This window comes from Talpa europaea (genome assembly GCF_964194135.1).
Source record: "Talpa europaea genome assembly, chromosome: 4".
Lineage (NCBI taxonomy): Eukaryota > Metazoa > Chordata > Mammalia > Eulipotyphla > Talpidae > Talpa > Talpa europaea.
This window is the reverse complement of record NC_140070.1, coordinates 4,597,356-4,620,469: the sequence shown is the minus strand read 5'-3', so window position 1 is coordinate 4,620,469 and position 23,114 is coordinate 4,597,356. Positions and strand designations below refer to the sequence as shown.

Genomic DNA, 23,114 nt, shown 5'->3' with positions numbered 1-23,114 from the left:
GAGTTGAGGTTACAAGTCAGGGAAGAGGAAGGGGGAAAAACAAAAAGAAAGTGGGGACAGTGGGCTGACTATGTGCAGGCTGGGGGTGACTTCCTCATGTGATCCTATGTCTTCGAGTCACATACAGTGTTGTAAATCAATGTTAGCTCAATCAAAATACATACATAAATAAAACGTGTTTTTTTTTAAAAGCAAGATAAATATATTTATATTCTGTGGTTTTTTTTTTTTTCAAAGAAGATTTTGTTCTTGCTTTTGAAATAGCTCTGGAGAGCTTCACAATAAGCCAATAATATGGTCACTTATGGGATGGGGAGGAGCTGGTTGAGGCAGAGAGGAGAGGGAAACTTCCCTTGTTGTAATGTCTTATTTTGAATTATGAATTTGGACCCAAGTGTATATTACTCATTTCTAAATTTTAATAAAGAAATTTTAATGAAATTTTAATTAAAGCTTTAATTATTTAACTAAAATAATTAACAATTAAAAATTTAATAAAGAATAAACTGAATTGAATTGACTAATAATTATGTAAGCTATTTTAAAAGTGGTCCAAGAGTTACCTCCAATGATGGCTATGGCTCTTCAGCATTTCCAGGAACACACTACAGGAACTACTGAGCAGCTGGGGAGGGGGGGTGGTACCACAAAAGTAAATAAACCCTGAAAAAAGCCTGGCAAAAACAGCATTGTAAAAGAAAACTCCACCTCCTCTTATGGACCTATGGAACAAAGCTGGAGAAACACTGTCAAGCTGAAATTAATGATCTTGCAAATGGATTGGAAAGAGACAGATAATTTGATACCAAAATGGGCAGAGAAGATGCGCAATTCAGACAAGAAATATGAGCCCACTGGATACATGAAAACAGGCCAATGTTATGAACAACGAGGAAAGTGAAAAAAGTTCCATACCTATCATTGACACTCCATCATCAGAGACAGAAAATATTGTTTAGGGTACAAAGGATCTCACACAGATTACTTAGGGTCTGGAGAGCAATCCATGTATTTTAATCTTTGGTTTTTGATTTTGCTTCTAGGAATTTATCCTAAGGAACTAATAGGACAAGGGTCTTCCAATACGTGTATATACACTAGTGTCCTTTGCAGTAATGACCTGGGCACTTTTAAAATAAATCATGATAGAATCAGACAACACAATTCCCTGCATCCAGTAAAAATGACCGCATAACTCTACGTACTGGAAAATGGGCATTCGGCTGAGAAGTTTGCTGCCATTAAGTACTGTGCATGTCAAGGTCATTTAATAACAAAGGCAGATTCACAGTCAGTGAATAAAAAAATGCTACAAAAATACAATTAGTCTGTTTCTGTTAAAATCTCCACTGTTGAGTTTAAAACTATAGGAGGCCTGAAATGTTTCAGTGTTGAAACCCTGCACTGCAATGTTTTAACAGTGCTAACTCGGGGTGATGGAATCCTGGGAGGCTCTCTTTACACTTTCCTGAATGAAGTTATTACATTTATACTTGAAAAATGGCATCTGTACCTCTGTCCACAAAACCTGGCACTATTACCTCTTCTTCAGTTTACATCCAGCCCCACCTCTTCACTCCCCCATCCCAGCAAAGGGTCGCCCCAAACAGGCGAGGAGCACAGTTGGGGACCCCTCTGGCTTAGGAAGAGTTAATTAAGGCCTAATTAATGACTTAGCCTGGGAGAAGCAACTGACTCGGGATTGGCTGACGGTGACATCAGGGCAGTGCAGGAGCCAATAGCAGCGCCCCGATGAGGAAGTTTCCCGAGACCCGGATGCCTTAATAACGCCTCTGGGCAGTGGGGGGGGGGGGGGGGGGCGCCTCCGCCCAGCACCGCGGGGCGCCCTGACACCTGCTCCCCCGGGGCCCGCGGGCGGGTGGGGCGACCTCGCGGTCCCCTGGCTCTGTCCTCGCGGGGCGGCCCTGCGGGGCTGTGGGTCCCCCTCCCAGGACCCCTGTCCCAGCGTCGCCCCTTACTCTCCCGACGCCTCTGCCGCTGGGTTTTCCAGCGGATGGTCCTGCCTGGAGGATGTGCAGGAGGCCTCGTGCTGCTGTGTCACCCAGGCCCCCCGGGGGCCCAGCCCGGAGCCCGCGCCCCCCTCTGCGCAGGCTCCCCCTATGCAGAGGGGGCTATTCAAGGCCTCCCGGTTCTGAAATAAAGCCCCGTGTCCAGGGCCCGTGACCCGCCAACAGTCACAGCCTCAAGTGGCTTTTTCCTGGTTTTAAGTGGAAGGCTTTCTTTTTAGAAACCAGGAGGAAGAGGTGGAGAAGGGAGGAGAAGCACATCAGTCAAAAATAAATGTGGTTAACATAATGGCTATTGGCTTCAAAAATATGATTTACAAATTTGGAATTGTACTGACGATCTTTTTGGGGGGTTTTCATTTTGTTTTTTGTCAAGTAAGTACTTCCTCCTGTCTTTAAATAGTCTTTTTTTTTCCCCTGTTTTTTTATTTTTAAGATGTATTTATTTATTTATACAAGCACTGGGTACAGTCAGAAATGCAGGAGGGTGGGAGAATTCACCAGAGCCAGAGCTGGGAGCAGAGCAGGCAGACTGATGAAATACACTGCTGAGGGGAGCAGGGGGCGCAGCAGGAGAGGTCTGCGCGCCATGTGGGACCCTCGCCCGGCGGCCGGGGATCGAACCTGCACCGCAGAGGCTGTGGGCAGCTTTGCAGCCCAGCACTCAACTGCTGCGCCACCGGGGAGGCCCTCTAAGTTTTATTTCTTGTTGCTTCATAGTAAGCCAGCAAGTGGAATCATTGAAATATTCACCTTCACTTATATAGAGAGGTTCTTCCTAGCTCTTCTGTATTTTGAACAATTTTGTGATGAATAATGATCCTTTGTACCTAATTTCTTGCCCAACATCTGACTACTTCCTGGAGAGTCAGTCTTAGCGATAGGATCATTTTAAAGATCCCTTCACTCCCCACTACTTGGATTAATCTTTTTTATATACTTGCATTCCTCTTTCTTGCTATTCCAGATTAAAATTACATTGTCTAATTTCAAACCAAACTTCCAGGTATTTCGATTTTATGATGCTTATTCTGGTCAACTTAAAAAAAGATTTTAGGTGAAGATTTATAGTCATTTTAAAATCTAATTCAAGGTAGTTTTATATTTTATTTGCTTCTGGAATGGAATCTTATTTCACTGTATTTTCTAGCTGGCACAAAAAGTGCTGATTTTTATAAGCTAATTTATTTGAGTACGCCATCAAATCTCTTTTTAGTTCTGTGTTCAGGGCTTTGCAGGCAGTTATTAGAGCAGCAAGCTGCATATCCAACAACTTGCCTTATAGATTTTAATGCTTTTGTATGCAATGTCCCTGTAAGTTCCATTTTGACCCTTTCCTTTGAGGTTTGGTGTGAAATTATCGTTGCCGACCTCGTTTTCTTTCTGTTTGGGTGTGTATGGTTAGAACCCAGAGCGTCCTCCACGGCTCATTTTCTTATTTTGGTTGAGACGTGTTTCTTTCATAAGCAGTTGATTATAGTTTCTAAAATCTTATTTGCAAATCTTAATTTTTTAATAGAACAGATTTGTTGACATAGCAACAATGACATTGGACTTTATGACTTCTTGTTTCTTTTGTGTCCCTTTAGGCTGCTTGTACTGGTTTTTCTCTTCTATTTTTTCATGTTGGAAAGACTAGATGTTGTTTTAAGTCTCCTGGTATTTTAGCAACCTTTGAACTATGTGTCTCAATATCAAAAGCACAGAATGAAACTGTTTTTTAAAAATTCTGTTCCTACCTTTTTTTCTTCTTCAAGATTAAGAGACTTTACTCCCCTGGCCTCCAGGTTTTCTGGATTTGGTTACTATAATCTGGAATTATATAACCAGATTTCTATTACTAAATTACATTTCATGTTATATATTATCTCTTCTGAGAACTTCTGACATTTGCAACACAGTACATCTTCAATGAAATCATTTTGAGTAGCATTCATGGGAGGTGTTTTCTGTTTTGTTTTTTTTTTTAAATTCTGACATTCTTGAAAATGTTGTCTTTTACCATCATACAACTCGTCTGGGTATAAAATTCTCAGATGATTCAGGAGAACTTGCTTAAGATTCTATATACCGGTTCCCCATTATTGGCCTTTTGGTAACCAGACTCATTTTTATCTCTTTGTACATAACTGGGTGTTATGGTCAAACGTCTACACCTGGAACCGGTACAGCTAAACTTTTAGTTTCAAGGTCCATCACACAGTATTTTTTTTTTTTTAAAGATTTTTTTTTATAGAGGCATGTTTTTATTTATTTATTTGTTTGTTTATACAAGCACTGGGTACAGTCAGAAGCGCGGGAGGGTGAGAGAATTCACCAGAGCCAGAGCGGGGAGCAGAGCAGGCAGAAGGACCGAAGTACACTGCTGAGGGGAGCAGCGGGCGGCAGGAGAGGTCTGCACGCCATGTGGGACCCTCCTCCGGTGGCCGGGGAGCAGCCGGGGATCGAACCGGTGCTGCAGAGGCTGCGGGCAGCTTCGCAACCCAGCGCTCAACCGCTGCGCCACCGGAGAGGCCCCATCACACAGTATTTTGATTTTGTGACGCTTACCCTGGTCTCTTGGGTGTATGCCAACAGTTCAGCTCCATTGACTTTAAAATTGGGGGCACTTCTCACTTCTGCCAACATTTCTTCTATCACTCACCCATCACTTCTCACTGATGATTTTTCATTTTTTCTTCTGTCTTTGCTGATACTGGAGTGGGTGAATTATTTCCCAGCCTTACTTGGCCTAAATTTTTGGACCTTTACAGCTCACTCCCTTCCACCTTCAAGATGTTTCTCTGACCCAGAATCTTCTACTCATCTTCCCAGGATTTTGTTCCTGCCCCTTTTTTTTCCCCTTATTGGACTTTGTCTTCTTGATCACACTTTTTAATGGAGAAAACAGTCACCTGCCTCCCGCTTTTATTCCAGACACTATCCGCTTGACAGCTCGGACCCCGGTGCCTGACAGTGACCCTGTGATGGCTCCGGCTGTCCTCTCCTGCCGGATCCTGAGCTACAGCGCTCTGTGTAGGGACCGTCCCCATGACCCTGACCACCTGCCGTCCTCAGTGCAGCCTGCAGCTCCCCGTAGTTCACTAAGCTGGAGACCTGACAGACTCCTGACCTGCCTCGCCAGGCACCTCTCTCCCCAGCTGCCTGGCTAGCCGGGGCCAGCCTGGCTGCCCTGCCTCCTCCCAATGTCCAAGTCCGTTGCTCCTCTTTACCCCACTCAAGCCCTTCCTTTCGGGCCCTCGCAAACTGAACTAGTGCTGCAAACCTGACTTGGAATCAGGTCTGGTTCCGCCAATGATCACAGGGCGGTGATAAGGATGAGAGGCGTCTGGGGCATGTTCTGGTCGTAAATCAAGGGGGGTTCACAAGCCAGGTATAGTTCCTGGAGGACCCTTAGCCAGTAGTGGAGGTAAAGGGGGAGCAAAGAGCAGGAGCAAATACCTGCGGAGCCTGGGGGCGGGGCCGTCCACATGCTGCCTCCCCCATCCTCCCTGCTCAACCCAGACAGTGGAGGAGGTTCCCAGACACTTGTCCCCAGAAAACTGATGACCCCGACCCTCCAACTCGTCTCCATGTGTCTTTATGTTCCTCCCCAGTGCACATTGTTCCCAGGCTGTCTGTTCTCTGAAATTCATTATGCAAATCCCAGCCAGCCTGTATCCATAGAAACTGCCTTCCTCTGCCGGCGAAACCCACCCAAGTGACACCCACCAGCAGCAAGGCAGAACAGCACCCACCGCGGGGCATATACCCCAACCCCCCACCCCCCAACCACAGGCGCCTGGGTAAGGAAGGGGATGCCGTGGGCCAGGGAAGATGCTGCCTCTCCATTTGGAAACCCTGAAGGGAGAGAGTACAGTCCCCGCCACTGAGGCGTCATCATTGGCCGGTCCAAGCGGCTCAGCTCACTCTCAGCACGGACATCCTTCCCAGCACAGGACACAGAGCCATCTCTGGGCGGTGGCAGTACAGTTGCTGCCATGTGACTGCTGACTTTAGGGACAATTTTTCAACACCTTAGGACTGAGTCTCTTTCACAGGCTCAGGGTCCCCTACCATCCCCGGACACCAGTGGGCAGCCGCAACCAAGAAAGCACCCCACTGCGTGCCAGACATGGGGCTTTTGCTTGTGACACAGACTGGATGATCCCAGGTCCTTAGCTTTGGGAAAGACCTGGAATGAATTATGCAGGCGTCCACCCCTTGCTACTCAAGGCCAGTGCGTTATCTGAGGTCTCAGCTATTTCATCAGAGAGCCAGCTGAAACCACAGTGAACTCTCAGCTCCCGAGAACAGGCCAGACCCCACTCAGCGTTTGACACGTTTGCTCACTTGTTATGACTGGAGGTGGGTGACTTTCTCTACTCATCTTGAGGAATCTTCCTAGCTCAGCTTTTTGCTTGCTGAAACTAAGGCACTGACAGGCAAAGCAACTCTCCATGGGTAACAAAGGGGTGCAGTCAGACTTTGAAGCCAGATTGTTTTGACCTGCATCCTGATCTCACTGCTAGGCTATCTGAGTCACTAGCTACCTTTGTGAGGACGAAATGGTATTTTTAACAGGTTGAGGTCTGATTTCAGGCTTATCAAGAACATCTGAATTCCACTGCTCCCCCCAAACCCCCCTTTTAAAAGCCTAGGGCGAAATATTTAAAATGGGAATGAAAAGCTAAATCGGCGAGCTGGACCCACTGCATGAAAACAGCCAACCTCCCCCACAGAAGACAGAAAATTATTTTAATAACACGCTTTGTGTTTGTCTCTGTTAGGTTGCTGAGGGGCGCGGCTTGAATCCCAGAGGCGCGGGGCGGGCCTGTGCGTTCATACCTGTGTAAGCCTCCCTTTATGGTGCGATGACAGCCTGTGAGCAAGGGTGCAGGGTTTGGCAGAAGTGGGGGACTGTTCTAGTACCATTTGCACTTTGGGAATTTACAGCCACGTAAGCAGATCAAGCAGACAATGCACACAGCCAGCCGGGACCTTGCCAATCTGTGAGTGCGTTTCCTATGCCTGAGTGTGGAATTCTGAATCCGTTTCTCACTTACTACAACCTGGCCATCTCCCCATGACCATGAAATCGTTCACACACGTGTCATGTATACATTCTTGTTAGAAATCTGAAGGAATCTGAGCACTTCCAATATAGACAACTCATTACATTTCACAATCCACCCCCAGCAAAAAATGGGTGCGGGATCTGACCACAGTTCTCCCAGAGGATACAGAAATAGCAAGGGAGCACAAAAGCAACTCAAGGAAAGGTGAATCAAAACCACAATGAGAGGCTCTGGATGTCCACTGGGATGGCTAAGCTAGAAGACAGACAGCAAGTGTTGACGAGGACACAGACCACCGGGCCTTATGCACTGCAAGGATAGAAAATGGTGCCACCTGTGGGAAAACAGCTTGGCAGTTCCTGGGAAGGTTAAAATTACTGTTCCACCCTGCAAATCTCCTCCTAGGTATGTATCCAAGAGAATGGAAAATGCACATTCCTCCAAAACCTGTGTATGCACGTTGACAGCAGCGTTACTGGCCCAGTGCAAATCACCTGAGAGTCCATCATTGAGGCGCCGACCAGGAACACGCAGTGACCACAGAGCATGACCAACCGACAGTGGCAGGGAGGTGTCTCAGAGGGCAAACTCACAAAGAAAGAGGGAGTCTAACACAAATTCTCATGTTTATTTTTCGAAAAAGAGGTCTACGTTAATGAAATTGTCCTGTTTTACAAAAAAACACTCTTCCAACATCTATGGTGGAAGTAAAAACATTTTTGGAAGTTTATTGTAGCTAGCAAAATAGCTCCAGGCAGAGCCTGCTGTGCAGACTGACCCGCAGGCCTGTGCTGGCCGCACAAGTGTGGCCCCAGCGTGCCTCGGGCTCTTCTGAGCCCCGGACCCTTTAGACAGGTGGGCAGGCTGGTCCTGGCAGCCGCTGCATTTTATGTCACGGACAACAGCACGTATATAACCAATTTATGGGCTTGAGTCATCACTTGTTTCAAGTGTCTGCCTCGATGAAGGGCCCCGCGGGCAGAGGGGTGTGCCTCGGCAGAGCACAGCTCCCAAGGAAACCCTGCCCTTACCATGGAGTTTCCCGACCTGCAAGTGGACAGCTAAAAACGAGGAGTGGGAGGGAGGACAGATGTGGATGGAACCACAGGTGGCCGAGCAGGAATAGCAGGCTGAGACCAGCACAGCCTTGGGGTGCTCCCTCTGTGCCCCTGGGCACCCCCAGATCGCAGGCCACCCAGCCTGCCTTCCCCACGCCTCTGTGAGAGGGAATCCAGGGGGACCTCATCTCCCACCGGGTGGGTCTCATTTACAGATGAGGAAACCGAGCCCGAGAGGGAACAGCTCTAGCCTGTGGTTCCTAAAACTTCTCCTGAGCGCTCTGAGGCCCTCTGTCCAGAGGGTGGTATCTACACATGGACGAGCACAGCTGGTCTGTGGGGATGCTGGGGCACAGGCCGAAAACAGGGACAGCGCAGGAGGGCCCTGGTCCTGCCCAAAGCCAGGACCCCGACGTGGCAGAGCCTGCCTGAACTCAAGCCTTCCGCAACGCAGAGGGCCTGTTTTCGGCCTGTGCTGTCTCTGTTTTCGGCCTGTGCCCCAGCACCCCCACAGGCCAGTGGCAAGGCTGCCTGCTTTCCTGACCTGCTCCTTCAGGGAAAACCACCAGGCTCCGCTCACGCTGTGGCCTGGCTCCCTCTGCCTCCCAGGATGCTGGGATCTGCCCGGTGCTGCCCGTGGCAAGAGGTCCTGCTACTTCTTACTGTAACAGCAAACTTCCCTATGGCCACGGTCTGGCTAATAATAAAAGCACATTTCAAAACAGGCTATTCTAGAAGCAGACATGATTCCAGAAATCCCGGGATTGGGACTGAGAAAGTTCAGGTCCTGAGGTCCCACAACCCCGGGGAGCACCTGGCCGGCAAGGTGTCTCCGGGAGGCTTGCCACCTGGGCCCAGGGGCCCGCGGGTGGCGACCCAGACAGGGCGGGCAGGCTCAGCCGTCCAGCCCCTCCCTGATGGTGATACGCAGGGGGCAGATACGCAGCGGCTCGGGGGGGCCGTCGCCGCGCATGCCGCCCAGGTAGAAGTAGGGCCGCACCTCGCCAAAGCGCGCGTGGAAGGTGTAGAGGTGGCAGTGGCGCTCGGCGTCGTAGAAGGACAGCTCGCCCTCCTCGCACTCCAGCTCCACACGCAGGCGGCGCGGGATGGCAGGCACCAGTGGCGACGTGGCGGGGTCCGAGGTCACGCAGTGGTCCCCCTCCACGCCCTGCGTGCGGCACACGTACCAGAAGCCGGCGCGCGTGTCGTGGTAGCAGCTGTGCGAGTGGCCCTCGGCTCCCGTGTCCTGCCGGGTGCGCACCACGCCCACGCGCCAGCTGGGCAGCCCCCCCAGGTCCACCTCCCAGGTGTGCGAGCCTTGTGCGAAGGTGCGGGAGCCCAGCAGGCAGGGCGCCGACGAGAAGCGCTCGGGGTTCTCCACCTGCACGCGGTAGCCGTGGTTGGTGACACTGGTCAGGTCGTCGGACACGGACAGCCAGCCGGCCGCGGTGTTGGGGTCGAAGCTGAAGGGCACTGGGCGCAGAGGGGGAGACGGGAGCTCAGCCAACAGCCCTGCCTCCCTCCGCCGGGTCCCACCAGCCCCGGGGCCTGAGGGGAGCTGCCCTGGGCTGTGGAGGGGATGGCGGCCATGGGTGGAAATGTGCCCCCCAAAGACAGGCTGAAGTCCCAATACCCACTCCTGGAGAAGCTGCCTGTCTGGGAACGGGGTCACCGCAGATGTGCTTAGTTAAGATGGGGTCAGAATAGAGCGGGTCCCTAATCCACACGTTTCCTTGTGAGGACAGACACGGAACGGAGGAAGCAGCCTGGGGGGTGAGGCAGAGATCAGACACGGGACGAGCCAGGGACAGGAGCCATGGCCCAGGGGGTGGGGGCGGCCCGGGGACAGGCCAAGAAGCCCCCTCCCCGCCAGGTTTCCAGAGGGGGCCTGGTCCTGCCCACAACTTGGCTGTGGACTTTCAGCCTCTGGAAAGTGAGCAAGTAACATTCCGTGACTTTAAGCCACCAGTCTGCGGTCCTCAGAACGGCCGCCCCAGGAAGCCCATCCCGTGGGGACCCCACCCAGTGGGCCCTGCGGCTCTCGTGTCCTGGACGGCTAAGCACACCACCGTGCCTGGTCACCAAGGCTTCTCCCGCTATGTCACTGACAGGCTGGGCTGTCACACAGAACCGCAGCCAGAGGACTCAAAGAGCTGAAGTGCATCCCAGTTCTGGAGGCCAGAGTCCAAGATCAGGGGCCAGCACAGAGGGCGCTGGGGAGGGCCGGTGTCCTGGCCACAGACCGCGCCCTCTGACCTTGCCTCCCACAGCGGGGGAGAGAAGTGCTGTCTCCTCTTGCAAGGATACAAGCCCGTCCTGGGGCCACCTCCTGGCCTCAGGTAACCCCAATCACCTAACGCTGCCTCCAAATGCCATCCCACGGGGTCAGGCCCTCAACATGCAAATTTTAGGGGAAGGATCAAGATATTCAATCCACAGGGCCAGGCACAGCGACCCTGGGAGCAGAGGTCCTGGCCCGGAGGTCTATCCTTACCTACAGGAGGGGGTTCTGAATAGAGGGAAGCCAGGGAGGAAGGCACCTGCTGGGAGCTGAGCGCAGGGGCCAAGGGGTGGGACAGCAACAGGGACTGTCAGGACGCAGTTGGGACATGTGATGGGGTGGTCCCCCGTGATGCACTTCACTTTCCGCCACCCATGCCCACCCGTGCCCCACTTACCAGACTCCACGGACATGACCATCTTCCTCCAGACACGGTACTGCAGCGAGTCCAGGTACTTGCAGACGTCGATGAGCATGCCGGGCTGCACAGGCTCCGGCTCCATGGTGCAGAAGAGGCTGGGAAAGGAGACGTGCCTGGTGGGCAGGGCCAAGGTCACGCCCCTGGGGCTTAATGGGGCAGCTGGAAACAGGCAACTGGACTTGTCCCTCGCCTTAGCCTAAAACGTCCTGGCCACCTTGTCAAGACAAACCTGGGCTGGGCTGGATGGCACATGACCCAGGAGCCTCCTGGGCAGCTCACACCCCTTTGGGATTTGGTACCAGGCCCACCCTGCCCCAGCTGAGAGGAAAACAAACTGGCAGTTCCCGACAAGGTTCCATCCCTGTGGGCAGAAATCCCAAACGTGAGTTCCGGATGTCTGAGCTGAGGGTAACCTAAGGGTCCTCTAGTCCAATAATCTAAAGGTGTCATCAGCCTTTTCTTGAATACCTCCAGGGACAGGGAACTCACCACTGCCGAAAGCCTCTCTGCCTTCTTTGCTCAGCGCTGACCAAGACCCTGTTCTTCCTTACTCAACCCTGGGAACCCCACAGCCATGAGCACAAGCCAGTGCATCCTGAGGCTCTCAGTGCCCTGGAAATCGGGACGAGTTGCTGAGAATACCACCCATTTGCCCCCCGCTCAAGAAAACAATTTGCACCCATGAGAATCTGAAATGGAATGTGAAAGCCACCTGGCCAGTCCCCACCTGCACCTCTCAAGACCCCCAGCCAGCATCGTGACCTCCCAGCCCCAGAGCTCTTGGTCTCTCTGCCCTGCCCTCCCCTTCCCTCCCCTCCCCTGGCCTGCCCTGCCCTCCTCTCCCCGTCTCAACCAGCCTGAGCCACTTACCGACGTTTCCGGCTCTTGTGTTTCTGAAAGATAAAAAACAAGAGACATAAACACACACAAAAAGTTTAAGTTTCTGACCTCAAAAGGTCACCCCTTGCTCATGATCAGAAGCCTTAATGCTGTTAAGGTGGAAATATCCCCCCACCCCCCCAACGGATCGACAGACTCTGCAATTCCTATTAAACCTGTGGCAGGCTTCTTGGCAAAAACTGACAAGTTGACTCTAAACTTCAGATGGAAACATGAATTCCAGGGGCCCACAATAGCCAAAATAATCTTGGAAAAAGAACGAGGCTGTTGGTTCATGCCTCCTGCTTTCAAAACTTATTCACGCAACAGTGGTCAGGCCAGTGTGGCACCAGCACGAGGAGAGACATACACAGATTGTGGACACTGACAGTTCGTAAATTAACCCTCCTACGTTCTGCCCATGGGCTCTCTGCAAGGGGGCCAAGGCCATCGGACGGAGGACGGGCGGTCTCCAGCCAACAGGGCTGGGGATCCATGTGCAAAAGGGTGACGACGGAGCCCCACCTTGCGCCATATGCCAAAAAGGAGCGCAAGGTTGGGTCAAAGACTTAAATGTAGTCAGAACTACCGAACTCACGACCATGGCTCCTTAGCTCTGACACCAAAGCCACAAGCAGTGAAAGAAGATTCTGGACTTGGGCAAGGGTGAAAAACGCGTGCTTCAAAGGGTGTCAGCAAGAAAGTGGAAAAAGAGGGCCTCCCCAGTGGCGCAGCGGGTTGAGCGCAGCTCTGTGATGCTGTCCGCAGCCTCTGCAGAGCAGGTTGGATTCCCAGCCGGCCAGCGAGATTCCCCCATGGCGCAACAGACCTCTCCTGTCTCGCCCGCTGCTCCCCTCAGCAGTGTATTTCAGTCGATCTGCCTGTTCTGTTCCCCACTCTGTCTCTGGTGAATCCTCTCGCCCTCCCATGCATCTGACTATACCCCAGTTCTTGTATAAATATTTAAATAAATCTTTAAAAAAAAAAAGAGAGTGGAAAAAGAACCCACAAATGAGGAGAAGATGTACATCTTCTATAAAGGTCTCGTATCCATACTTACATACACTTAGAGGTCAACGACATAAGACATAGAAGCCAACTTAAAAAGCAGGCAAAGAACTCGGGATGTCTATTCCCCAAAGAAGCTACACCAACGGCCCATCAGTACGTGACTTGTTCGACATCACCAGCCGTGAGGGGAATGCAAAGTAAACCAGTGAGGTACCACTCCACACCCATCACGGCAGCTACGGTTGTAAAAAAGAAATACATATGTATCTCTGAAGTGCTGGCAAGGGTGGAGAGAAATCGCAATCCTGTTCACACTGCCGGCAGAAATGTAAAACGGTGCAGCTGCTTGAAAAACAGCCTGGCGATCCTTCCAAGAGTTACCACGTGATCGAGCAAATCTATTCCTAGGTGCAAACCCGGGAGGGGTGAAAGCATCGTGTCCACACAAAAACCTGACCCTGAAGGCTCAGTGACGGCGGGGAGCTGGCTGGACACACAGATGCGGGGCCCTTGCGGTAGGGTGGCCGATGAATTCTCAACTTTCTGGATTTTTGTCTCTGTGGGGGTGACACCTTAACCCCACTGCCAAGGGTCCCCTGTACGCTACCGAATTAAGAAGCAGAAGGCGAAGAAACCGAAGAGAGGGAGGGGAGAGAGAAAACTGCCCATGCCAGTCTTCTCCCTGGCCCAGGAGGCCCTCCTGGTGTCCAGCCGCTCAGGGAGGCCGGGGCTGCTGGTCCCGCTCCCATGGCTCCGGGAAGCCAGGGGCCCGGTGCTCACCATGAGGAAGGACACGTCGTCTTCCTTCATCTCCATCTGCAGCCGCTCGATCTCATGGGCCAGCGCCTCCGTGTCCTCTGCCAGCCGCTTCATCTTCTCCTCAGTCAGCAGCTGCTTCTGCCGCGCCTCCTCTGCCATGGCATCCAGGATGGTCTGCTCCTCCACCCTCAGGAACTCCCGGAGCTTATCGAACTCCCGTCGGATCCGGCCTTCCAGCCAGGCCACCTCCACCTGCAGAGAGCGGAGGTGCCCGAGGTCAGCCGTGCAGGGAGCCTCGGCTGTGCAGTCTGCTAGAACCCTGTTGTCAACAGAAACCAGCTGCAGAACCCCCAGAGACAGAACGCAGATACGGTTTGATTAGCACACATTTATCACTGAAAAAAACAGTAGAAGGTTGTTTCAGTGAATTGGAAAAAATATTTGAAATCTGGAAAGCTCTCTGCACCCCTATGTTCAGAGCAGCGCTGTTTACAACAGCCAAGACTGGGGCACCACCGAGGGGCTGACGGACAGGGGAGATCAAGACGGGGTGCACCATGGCATCCTTCTCAGCCCTGAAAAGAGACGAAACCTTTCCACAGGGCAGCACGGCTGGACCTGGAGGGGAAGCGCCTCGGGAAATAAATCAAAGGCAAACACCAGGTGATTTCAGGCATAGGTGGAAGACACAGAAACAAAACAAGCAAATAAAAAACAAGAAGGAACTCCAAGACATAAAGAAGAGGGTGGAGAGAAGAGGGGAAAGGAATTGGGGGGCGGGGAACAGGTGAACGGGGCCAACTGTAGGGTGACGGGTGGAAACTGGACTCTGGGGGCCGATCACGGTGCAGTGGAGACAGGGGTCGACGACAAGGCTGCACACCCGGAACGCGCCGACTGCCATAAACCAGTCTTTACCGCAATGAAGACCCGACCTCCACTCCCCCCGCCCCTGTCTGGTTCAGGCAGCAGCACAGAAGGTGCGGACAGCGGCCACTGACGCGGGCCTTCCAATCGCAGGTGCATCCCAGCCAGCGCTCACCAAACGAATAGCGGGAGGTAGTTCCCTAAAAGTGGAATCATTCATGATACACGTTCTCCTAATCACAGCTACAAAAAGCATTTAAAAAAAAAAAAAAATTGGAGCCATAAGGCAGATAGCTTTCCAGATTTCTTTCTTAAGGAAGAAAGGCAAAGAATATCTCAAGAAAAAGCAGAGAAATTCTCCTCTTGTTGGGAGGAGAAACACGGCTCTCCACAGAACATGAAACTAACGAGCCTCGAAGGCAGGTGACCGCAGGCCCCGTCCCTGGGGCGGCCCTGACCACGGGGTGACAAGATGACCCGCGACAGGGAGAAAGGGGCCAAAAGGAAGCGACAGTGAAAAGACAAACCCAGGGAAGCGTGTCCAGACAGCTGACGGCCACTATTCCTAAGGGCAACGCACCCTGGGAAGCCTCAAGGAGGAAAGACAGGCGGCCGCCAGGACGGGTGAGCTGGCATTCCCGCAAGAAACACACACGGCTGCTCTACTTGTGTAAAGTCTACACACGAGGGGCCAGAGCGCTGCAAGTGAGCAGAGGGGCCGGTGGACAGGCCAGGCTGAGGCCGACCAGGCCCTGAGGGAGAGCGCGAAATCAAGGGTGACTCTCAACACACGGCCAGGGAAGCGCAGAGGGCGGAGAAGCAGCCAGGGCAGAGGCAAGGCCACCACTCTTGCCGTGGCAGCCTCGCAGGAAAGGGGAACCTCAAACTTCCACTTCAGGCATCATCCCGCTGACTGGATGGAGGGGACCACCGCGTCCTCCGCCCCTGACCACACGGGTCCCGCGGCGGGGCGGGGCGGCCGCCTGGACAGAAGCCCCCGCAGACAGCCCCGCTCCAGCCGGCCCCAGGCCAGCCAGGCGGTGAGGTCAGCCACAAAAGGAAACCAAGGTCAAGCGAGGACACGGAGCTCAGGGTTCCATGGCAACCTCGGAAAACACCACGCGCCGGCCTGGGTGGCTCGGGGATCTGGTTCTCGGAGTGGAAGCCTGGCGTGCTCCGGGCTGGCCGCAGAATGCCGCATGATTCATGGAAAAGGTGAGAAACGCCTCGATGGTTTGCTGGCCTAGCAGACTTGAGCAACACTGGCTGACTTCCCTCTGCCTTCCTAGGCCGAACGCTTACGAACAGCCCAGCAAGAGGGCATGGTCCTCTTTTCACCGCAGTGGGGTCTAGCTGGGTGGGGGCCGGGGGGCTTGCACGGAGAACTTGGCCTCGAAAGCAGGTCTGCTCTGCAGCTCCCATGTGGCCCCGGCATCCCGCCGCCCTGCCCACTGCTCTGTTCCCCCTGCTCTGCCGCTTGGGGTCTGATGGGGGGTCAGGTGACAATGGGGCTCTTTCCTAATCCTGACCCTCGCCCAGGAGGCACGGGCACGGGAGGGCTGATGGAGCGGACACGGTGGGTGAAAAGGCAAGAGTAACAAACGTGCCCCAGTTCATCGTGGGCTTGAGCACACGGGCAGGGGTGAGGGGCACAGCTTGGGTGGGGGGTTTGCATGGGCAGGGGTGGGGGGCACTTGGCACAGGTGGTTTTCCCAGAGGCCGAGCAGGGCAGCACAGCTGGCATCAGAGGGCAGGGTGGGGGGAGCCCCTGGGCTGGGGAGGGCCAACTCCATGCCTACAGTTCCCAGGGGGACAACACCAGGCCGGGGCACCGCGCACTCTGCCCAGCACCCACTCACCTGATTGTGCTTGGCGATGGCCTCGTAGGAACGCCGCATGGCCCAGAAGGCCTTGGCCTTCTCCCGCAGCGCGTGCTCCATGTTCCTGCACTTGGCCTGCCGTGGGGAAGAGGAAGAGGCGGGAGGCTGGTTAGGGTGGAGGCGACACAGCATGCAGGCGAGGGAGTTCCTCTCCACGAGGGCGCCGCCACCACGCTGACCAAGCGCAGCCTGTCCTCACACTGCGGGGCCCAGGAGAGGCAGGCACCGCCCTGACCCGGGATCTCACGCTTACAGCAAAAACAGCCTAGATGTCCCCAAAAGGGCCCTTCGTTCTGCACCAGGGACGGGACACAGGGCTGAGCAGGCACAGGCGCCTGTTCGCTCTCGCACTGCCACACTCAGACACGGGCAGCAAAGGGTGTCCCCTCCGGCCAGCCGGGTCCAGGTGGGCCTGTGGCCTGCAGCCCCGTGTTACCAAAGCGCAGCGGCTCACGGGGCCTTTCTGAGCCAGTCACTGCCCCACGTCCCCTCTAAACTGCCCATCTCCCCGGCCCTGGCGTGCCCTAGACTCTTAACAGGCTCGGGTCACGGGTCGGGAATGACTGTACTTTCACCCGTGAAATCCAACGCTTTTGTGCAATAGTTTGTCTTTTCAACATAAACCTCCGGCTCAAGGCCCCCCAGCTCAGGGCTCCCCGGCTCAGGGCTCCCCAGCGGGCAGCGCTAGGTGCAGACTGGACCCCACCGCCAGGATCAAGGTCCACCCCTTTCTCTCCACCGTCTGAGACGGTTTCACGAGTGCTTCCTTCCGATGTCAACCCAAAGCCTCAGCCTGACCTGACAGGGCCCCCCCCACCCCCCGCCACCTGAGAGCAGGACCTTTCCACTTGCGGTGAGCCGGCAGCTTGTCTGGGGCGTCTGGGAAGAGCGAACGGGAACAGCATTCCCTGCCCCAGAAATAACTCGCCAAATCGAACCAAACAGGAACATTCTCCTTCCGGACAGTGGGGAAACCCGAGCTGTGCATTTTACATCCCACCTTCCCCTCCTCTGCCGGCAGCGGTTACTCTAGAAACTACTCCACGTCAAAAGTGACTTCAATTGACTGTAAATGAATTTTTCATGTTTGCTTTTGACAGTTTGATGTTAACACTAACTGCGATTGCATCACGACTGCGTCCCCCACTCAGGAGCCTGCATGCAGCCCACCAGCACCTGCAGGAGCAGAGGCTGGGGGTCCCTGGGGAGCCCTGGGGTGAAGCTGGGTCACATCCTGACCCTCAGGAAGCTAAGCGGCCTGAGACACATCTGGAGCGTCACCCGGGTCCCCAAGCCCCGGGGAGCCAAGCGCTCCGACTGTGGCGTCAAATTGAAACACTCGGGTTACTCAGCCACACACACAAAACGGGCTTATATTTACGTGAGAGGAGAGTGTGACTTCACTGTCGCTTTTCACTATGAGTTCAATTCCTTAAGCAGCAAATGTCAACGGTGCGGTTTAATGCCTTTGGCACGTTATCAGATCGTTTCACCCACAATATCCGGGAGCAGAGTTTTGTGTGGTACAGCAGAAAGGTCGAGGGCTAAGAGTATGACTTCCCATGACCATCACAGCAAGCTCTTATGGGGGTGCAGGGGCGGGTCTGCAGCCAGAGCTGCCCCAGGCTGGGCGTCTTCACCCATCCCATCCACTTTACCCAGCTGCCCAAAAACCCGCGCCACCCTCTTCAGGGTGCCCCACGCACTCCTCCAGGGAGCCACCTTCTCCCGCAGGGCATTCAGGTGCACCTCTGGGGGCTCTCCCGCATCCTGCCCTGCCCTCCCCCATCACCTCTCTGCTGGGAAAGCTGCAGCTTCCCAGGGCGGGTCCCAACGCACAGGCCAGCACCTAGCCCGCGAGCTCCGCAGAACTCTGCAGACAGAGCGAAGGACGCCCCGGCCCCGCAGCCCAGCAGAGCAGATGCCCCATCAGTCCCTGCCCGGCGGCCGCTGCATGCTCGCTGCACGGAGTCAGGAGGCCCGGGCTGCGACCCTGTCTTTATCACCGGCGAGGACTGTGAAAACGCCCTCCCTGACTGCCGGGCTCCTCGCCTTAAAGATGAAGGCACAGGAGTTTCCGTGGCCACTCTGACTTGATCGCAAAAGGAAAAGCTCAGGCTCCTGGTCCTTCGCCAGGACTTCCCGGCACCTGTGCAGTGTGGGGCTTTTTGCTGCTGTTTTTCAAACATTTGACTTCAGCCACCCTGAAGGGGCAGCTCAGAGCTCTCAGGCGTGGCTGCCCAGTATCAAATCCCAGCTCGCCCACTTGGACACGGGCGACCTTGAGCCACTCTTCACTCCTCTGCCCCTGGTCTCATCTGGGGAAGAGGGCTGAGGATATGCCCCGCCTCGCAGAAGCCCCGCCTGCACTCCCCAGGACTGAGACCACCTGGCTCACAGGACAGGTGGGGACCCAGTGAGTCAACAACGTCATCTGCCCAGAGACAGCAGGCACTGGTGCCCCTGCACCGGGAGTCCAACTCTCCTACAGTGACCTCCCCAGTGTCCCGAGTGGACACAGGAATGAGCTGGGACAACCTGACCTTGTCCAGGTCCTTCCCACCCAATTTCAGTCCAGCCTGTTCTGCCGTCCCTGGCCCAGACTGCCGCAGAAGCAGGTGACCACCTGTGCTGGGCCCCCGACTCCAGGGCCTCAGCGAGCAGCTTCCATTCTCCCACCAACCTGGATCCGGCTGGGCCTGGCCCACGAGCTCAGGATCGGGATGGGGTGGGTAGTCAGTAAAAGGAAAGACCTGGGAAGGGAAACTGGGCATGTACCCTAAGAGGCACCCTGAGGGCTCTAGGTTGGGGTGAGGGTGCAGACTGACTCTGCAAAGGCAACCCCGGGGAGAGGGGCGGACCAGGGCGGGAAGAGGCTAGGGGCAAACAACAGCTGTCCTGTGGGATGAAGAAGGGACTTGATGGGGCCTGAGAGCAGGTCAGCCTGCAGCTGGCGCCAGCGCAGAGGCTGGCGTAGGCGAGGGAAGGCTGGTTTGAGTCCTGGCTGGGCCACTTTGGTTCCCTGGGCCCAAGAGTCTGTTCTCACCAGTGAAACAGCCGCCGTGGCTGTGGGGCTGTGCATGAGGGGGCCTGCACATTTTCCATGAATGTTTCGTCCCATGCCAACCTACAAAATACTGAGGACTCCCTTCCCGAACAGCGTGGACACGCACCGGCGCCTGTGTTCTGTTAACGACGCTCTCGCCGCCAGGCTCCACAGAAGGGCACTCACTGTAGTTTTGTTTGCATTTTACCTGGAAAGTTCTTTTGGTTTATTGCCTAGGTGCAGCGTGAGAAAACGGAAGTGACGCTAGTTTTGTGTTTGCAGTCAGTGCTAGGATAGCGGACCTGGAGCCCCGGGTTGGGATGCTTTCACCTTTAAGGAGGAGGCGTACATTGTGCAGCTGTGACTCAAGGCCCTGGGCCACTCCCTCGGGCACATCAAGCTCCAGCACTCACCCTCAAGCCCCTAGAGCCCGGGTGCACACCGAGGCCAGGCTTCCAAATCTCACGGGGCCCTCCCTTCATCCCACTGCGCTTGGGACAACGCCCAGACCTTGCCAGCCCAGGTGTCTTCCCGAACAGCAGGGCTGAGGCTGCCTGTCCTCTCCTGGACCCAGGGAGCCTGGCATTTGCGTACTGGGCACTCTGTCCGACTTGCTGACAGTCACCGGCAGTGGTCCTCAGTCACCCGCCTCGCGCATACCCACCAACACCAGCTGCCCACACAGACGCCCGAACAGAGGGCCAGCACGGAGGGTTCCAGCCATCTCCATGCACCTGGAAGGCTCCCCCCTCCCACCTACTCCAGCATCCAGAGCTACACCTGATGTATTTCCTGACTCCCCAAAGCCCACGCGAGAGCCCCGTGGGGCCAGGGCTCTGTCTTCCTGCCCTGAGCACCCCACGCTACCTGGAGCAGGTCCGGGAGCACAGGGTCTAGGCAGTTCTTGAAGGACAGCGTGTTCCACCTGCATGCGAGCACTCCCCTTGGGACTGATGGTCCCCACAAGTACCGTCCATCTGGCAGCACCAGTCCTCTGGGGGCCCCCTGGGATAAAGGCCTGGCCTTTATCTGGTGAAGTGTTAGCTCTGCAGTGGCTTGTCCGTGTGCACCCCTATGACCCGTCGCCAGAGAGGATAAAGGCCAGGGAGGCCTCCTGGCTCCTGTGCACCTCCATCCTCACCGGGCAGGCCCCCCAGAAATGCTCCCCTGTCCAGGAAGTGGGGGCTCCCTGCATCAGCCCCGTATGAGAGCTGTTGAGTTTGCCTCTCTCCCAGCCTCCACCTGGCGACACTCCTGTCCCTCAGGTCTCTGCTTGAAGCTCCCCAGGGTAGGATCCCGGTTATCAGGCGGCATCCCTGGGCCCGGCTGCACCACACTGCTGATGGACAGAGCGCTGGTGTCCTCTATTCCCTTCCTGGCCCTGGCTTGTGATCCTGAATCCTGGCTCAGCCCGCTCTGCCTTAGAGTTCCTGACCTTGCCCCTGCCCATCTTCCCGTTCTCACCTCTCCAGCTCCACAGAGATTAGTCATGATGAACCCCAAGTTGCCCAGCCCCGACCCTGGACCTGAATGCCCAGCACTTCCTCTGGCTCTCCCAGATCAGGGCCTGGCCCTCTGACAGTGGAAATGAAATGGGGACCGCTACAGGTAAGGCGACAGGGGTCACAGGGGCGCCCGCGGACAAGCCACTGCAGAGCTAACACGTCACGGCCTTGGCCTTCCCCCTCAACCACCACCGTGTCCAGGGGGCTGTCAGTGACTTTAGCTGTTTCTTTGTTGTTGTTTTTTTTTTTAAATTTATTTATTTACACATACAAGAGCTGGGGCACAGGCCAGAGATGCGGCGGGTGAGAGGACCCACCAGAGACTTTAGGTATTTCTTAGGAAAGACAAAGAGCATCTGGACACCAGGCCCAGGGCGCCCTGCGGCCCCGCCTTGTCAAGCACCCAGCTCCTGCCAGCCAGCCAGGGCTCTCCACACTGAGAGCCTGGAGTTAGTATCTGGTCAACGGTGTCTCACACCCTGTGCAATTAGGAAAACAGCACCGAAAGCAGAACCTTCCAGAGGACAACGGGCATTTCACAAAACTTGTTTTCAGCATATACACCCGCACGGCATCCCGGGTCACAGGGGGAGACGTTCTGAAACCCCCCGAGCTGCCCACATTCATTTCCTGATCATTCTCCTCCGAGGCTGGAGAACTCTCGGTGTCAGTTTCGCCCTCACTTTCCTCATAACCACTGGCAGCTGGGGGCAGCGAGCAGAGAAGGCTCCAGAACCAGGCAGCCGGCCAGGGCCGGGGCTCCCCCCAGCCACACAGCAGGCCAGCCCCGAGGCCGGGGGCCCGCTGGGGGGATCGGAACGCAGCACCCTTCCCCGGCCGCAGACCCGAGGTGCCGGGCGGGGCCCGGGGTCACCCCACCTGCGCGTCTCGGGGACAGGGCCACGCCCTGCGGGCAGGAGGGCGCGGGGGCCCCGCGGCAGAGGGTGGGGCCCCCTGGAGAACCCGCTCCCGGGAGTCCCGCCGCCCGCCCCCGGGGGAGGCAGAGCCCGGGCGTGGGGGGCCCGCGGCGCCCCGGGGAGGCGCAGGGCGGGGGCGCGGGGTTCCGGGCGGGGTGCCGCTCACCCGAAAGTCGCGCGCGGTGTCGGCGGCGGGCTGCACGCGGTGGCCGCGGTGCCGGGCGTCGGCCTGGCAGGCGCAGCACAGCAGCTCCTTGTCGTCCAGGCAGAAGAGGCCGAGCTGCGCGCGGTGCAGGCGGCAGAGGCGCGGCGAGCGGCGGCCGGCCCAGCGCGCGCCCTCGGCCTCCTCGCGCAGCAGCGTCTCCACCAGGTTGTTGAGGGTGCGGTTGGGGCGCAGCCCCGCGGGGCTCGCGCGGTCCTTGCACACCGGGCACGCGGGCGCCGCCTGCGCCTCCCAGCAGCGCGTCACGCAGCCGCGGCAGAAGTTGTGGCCGCAGCGCAGCGTCACGGCGTCGCGGAACGGGTCGTAGCAGACGGCGCACAGCAGCTCCTCCTTGAAGGAGCGCGAGGGCCCGGGCGACGCGGCGGGGCTCGGCTCCATGGCCCCCGCGCCCGCCCGCCCGCCACTCCGCGCGGCCCCGCCCACCCGCCTCGCGGTTCCGGGGCCCGCGGCGCGAAGCCCCGCCCCTTCCGCCGGGGAGCGCCGAGGGACGGCGGCGCCGGCCAATCGCGCGGGGCGCGCCCCCGGGGCCCCGCCCAGTTCCGGGCAGCGCGGGGAAACCCCGGAAGAGCGGGCGGTGCCGCCTCGGTCGCGGGGCGCGGGCGTGTCAGGCGGCGCCCGGGGAGGGGCTCTCCCGCGGCGTCGCGGGGCTTCCGCGTCACGGGAGCCCCACTTCCGACTAGAAGTGGGCTGGGGGGTCCAGGCGCCTTTCCCGCAGCCGGCCCTGGCGGCCTCGCTCGTGGGGCCCGCCGGGGCCGTGGGGGTGAAAGCGGACGGGGCGCGGGCCGGCGGGGCCCTGGGTGTGGCGGGGCCGGGCCCCCCGCGCCTCGCCGGCCGCCGCGGTTCCGTCCCGTCGCCGCCTCACGTGCGGGCGCCTTTCCTGGCCGCGCGTTCCCGCCTGGTTTCGGCCGGGAAACGAGGCCCCAGTGTCTTAGGGGGCCAGAGACCCCGGCCGCCCTATCCAGGCGATGTTCGCTGCCGAGCAGCCCGGGAAGGCAGCGCCATCCCCGGCCGGAGCCGGGCCCCCCAAATCTCCCTTACAGGGTGCTCGGGTTCCTCTTCTGTACTGCAGCCTCAGCACGGAGCCCCGCTGGGCATCGCGCCGGAGGACCCCCCCTTTCCCCCACCCCCGTGGCGCACCTTGCAGCACCCACGAGCCGGCAGCAACCTGCGAGCGCAGTGAAAC

The 23,114-nt window shown here is 56.5% G+C and overlaps 1 protein-coding gene across 1 annotated transcript; it reads right to left on the bottom strand.

Moving 5' to 3' along the window:
* Positions 1 to 9,037: 9,037 nt before the first annotated feature.
* Positions 9,038 to 22,309, bottom strand: TRIM35 (tripartite motif containing 35; the record flags this gene model as incomplete). The annotated part of the gene is made up of 6 exons (XM_084232557.1): positions 9,038 to 9,615; positions 10,821 to 10,939; positions 11,715 to 11,737; positions 13,515 to 13,745; positions 16,220 to 16,315; positions 21,875 to 22,309. 6 exons carry the CDS (start codon positions 22,307 to 22,309, stop codon positions 9,038 to 9,040), a joined length of 1,482 nt encoding a protein of 493 aa, XP_084088683.1.
* Positions 22,310 to 23,114: the final 805 nt, after the last annotated feature.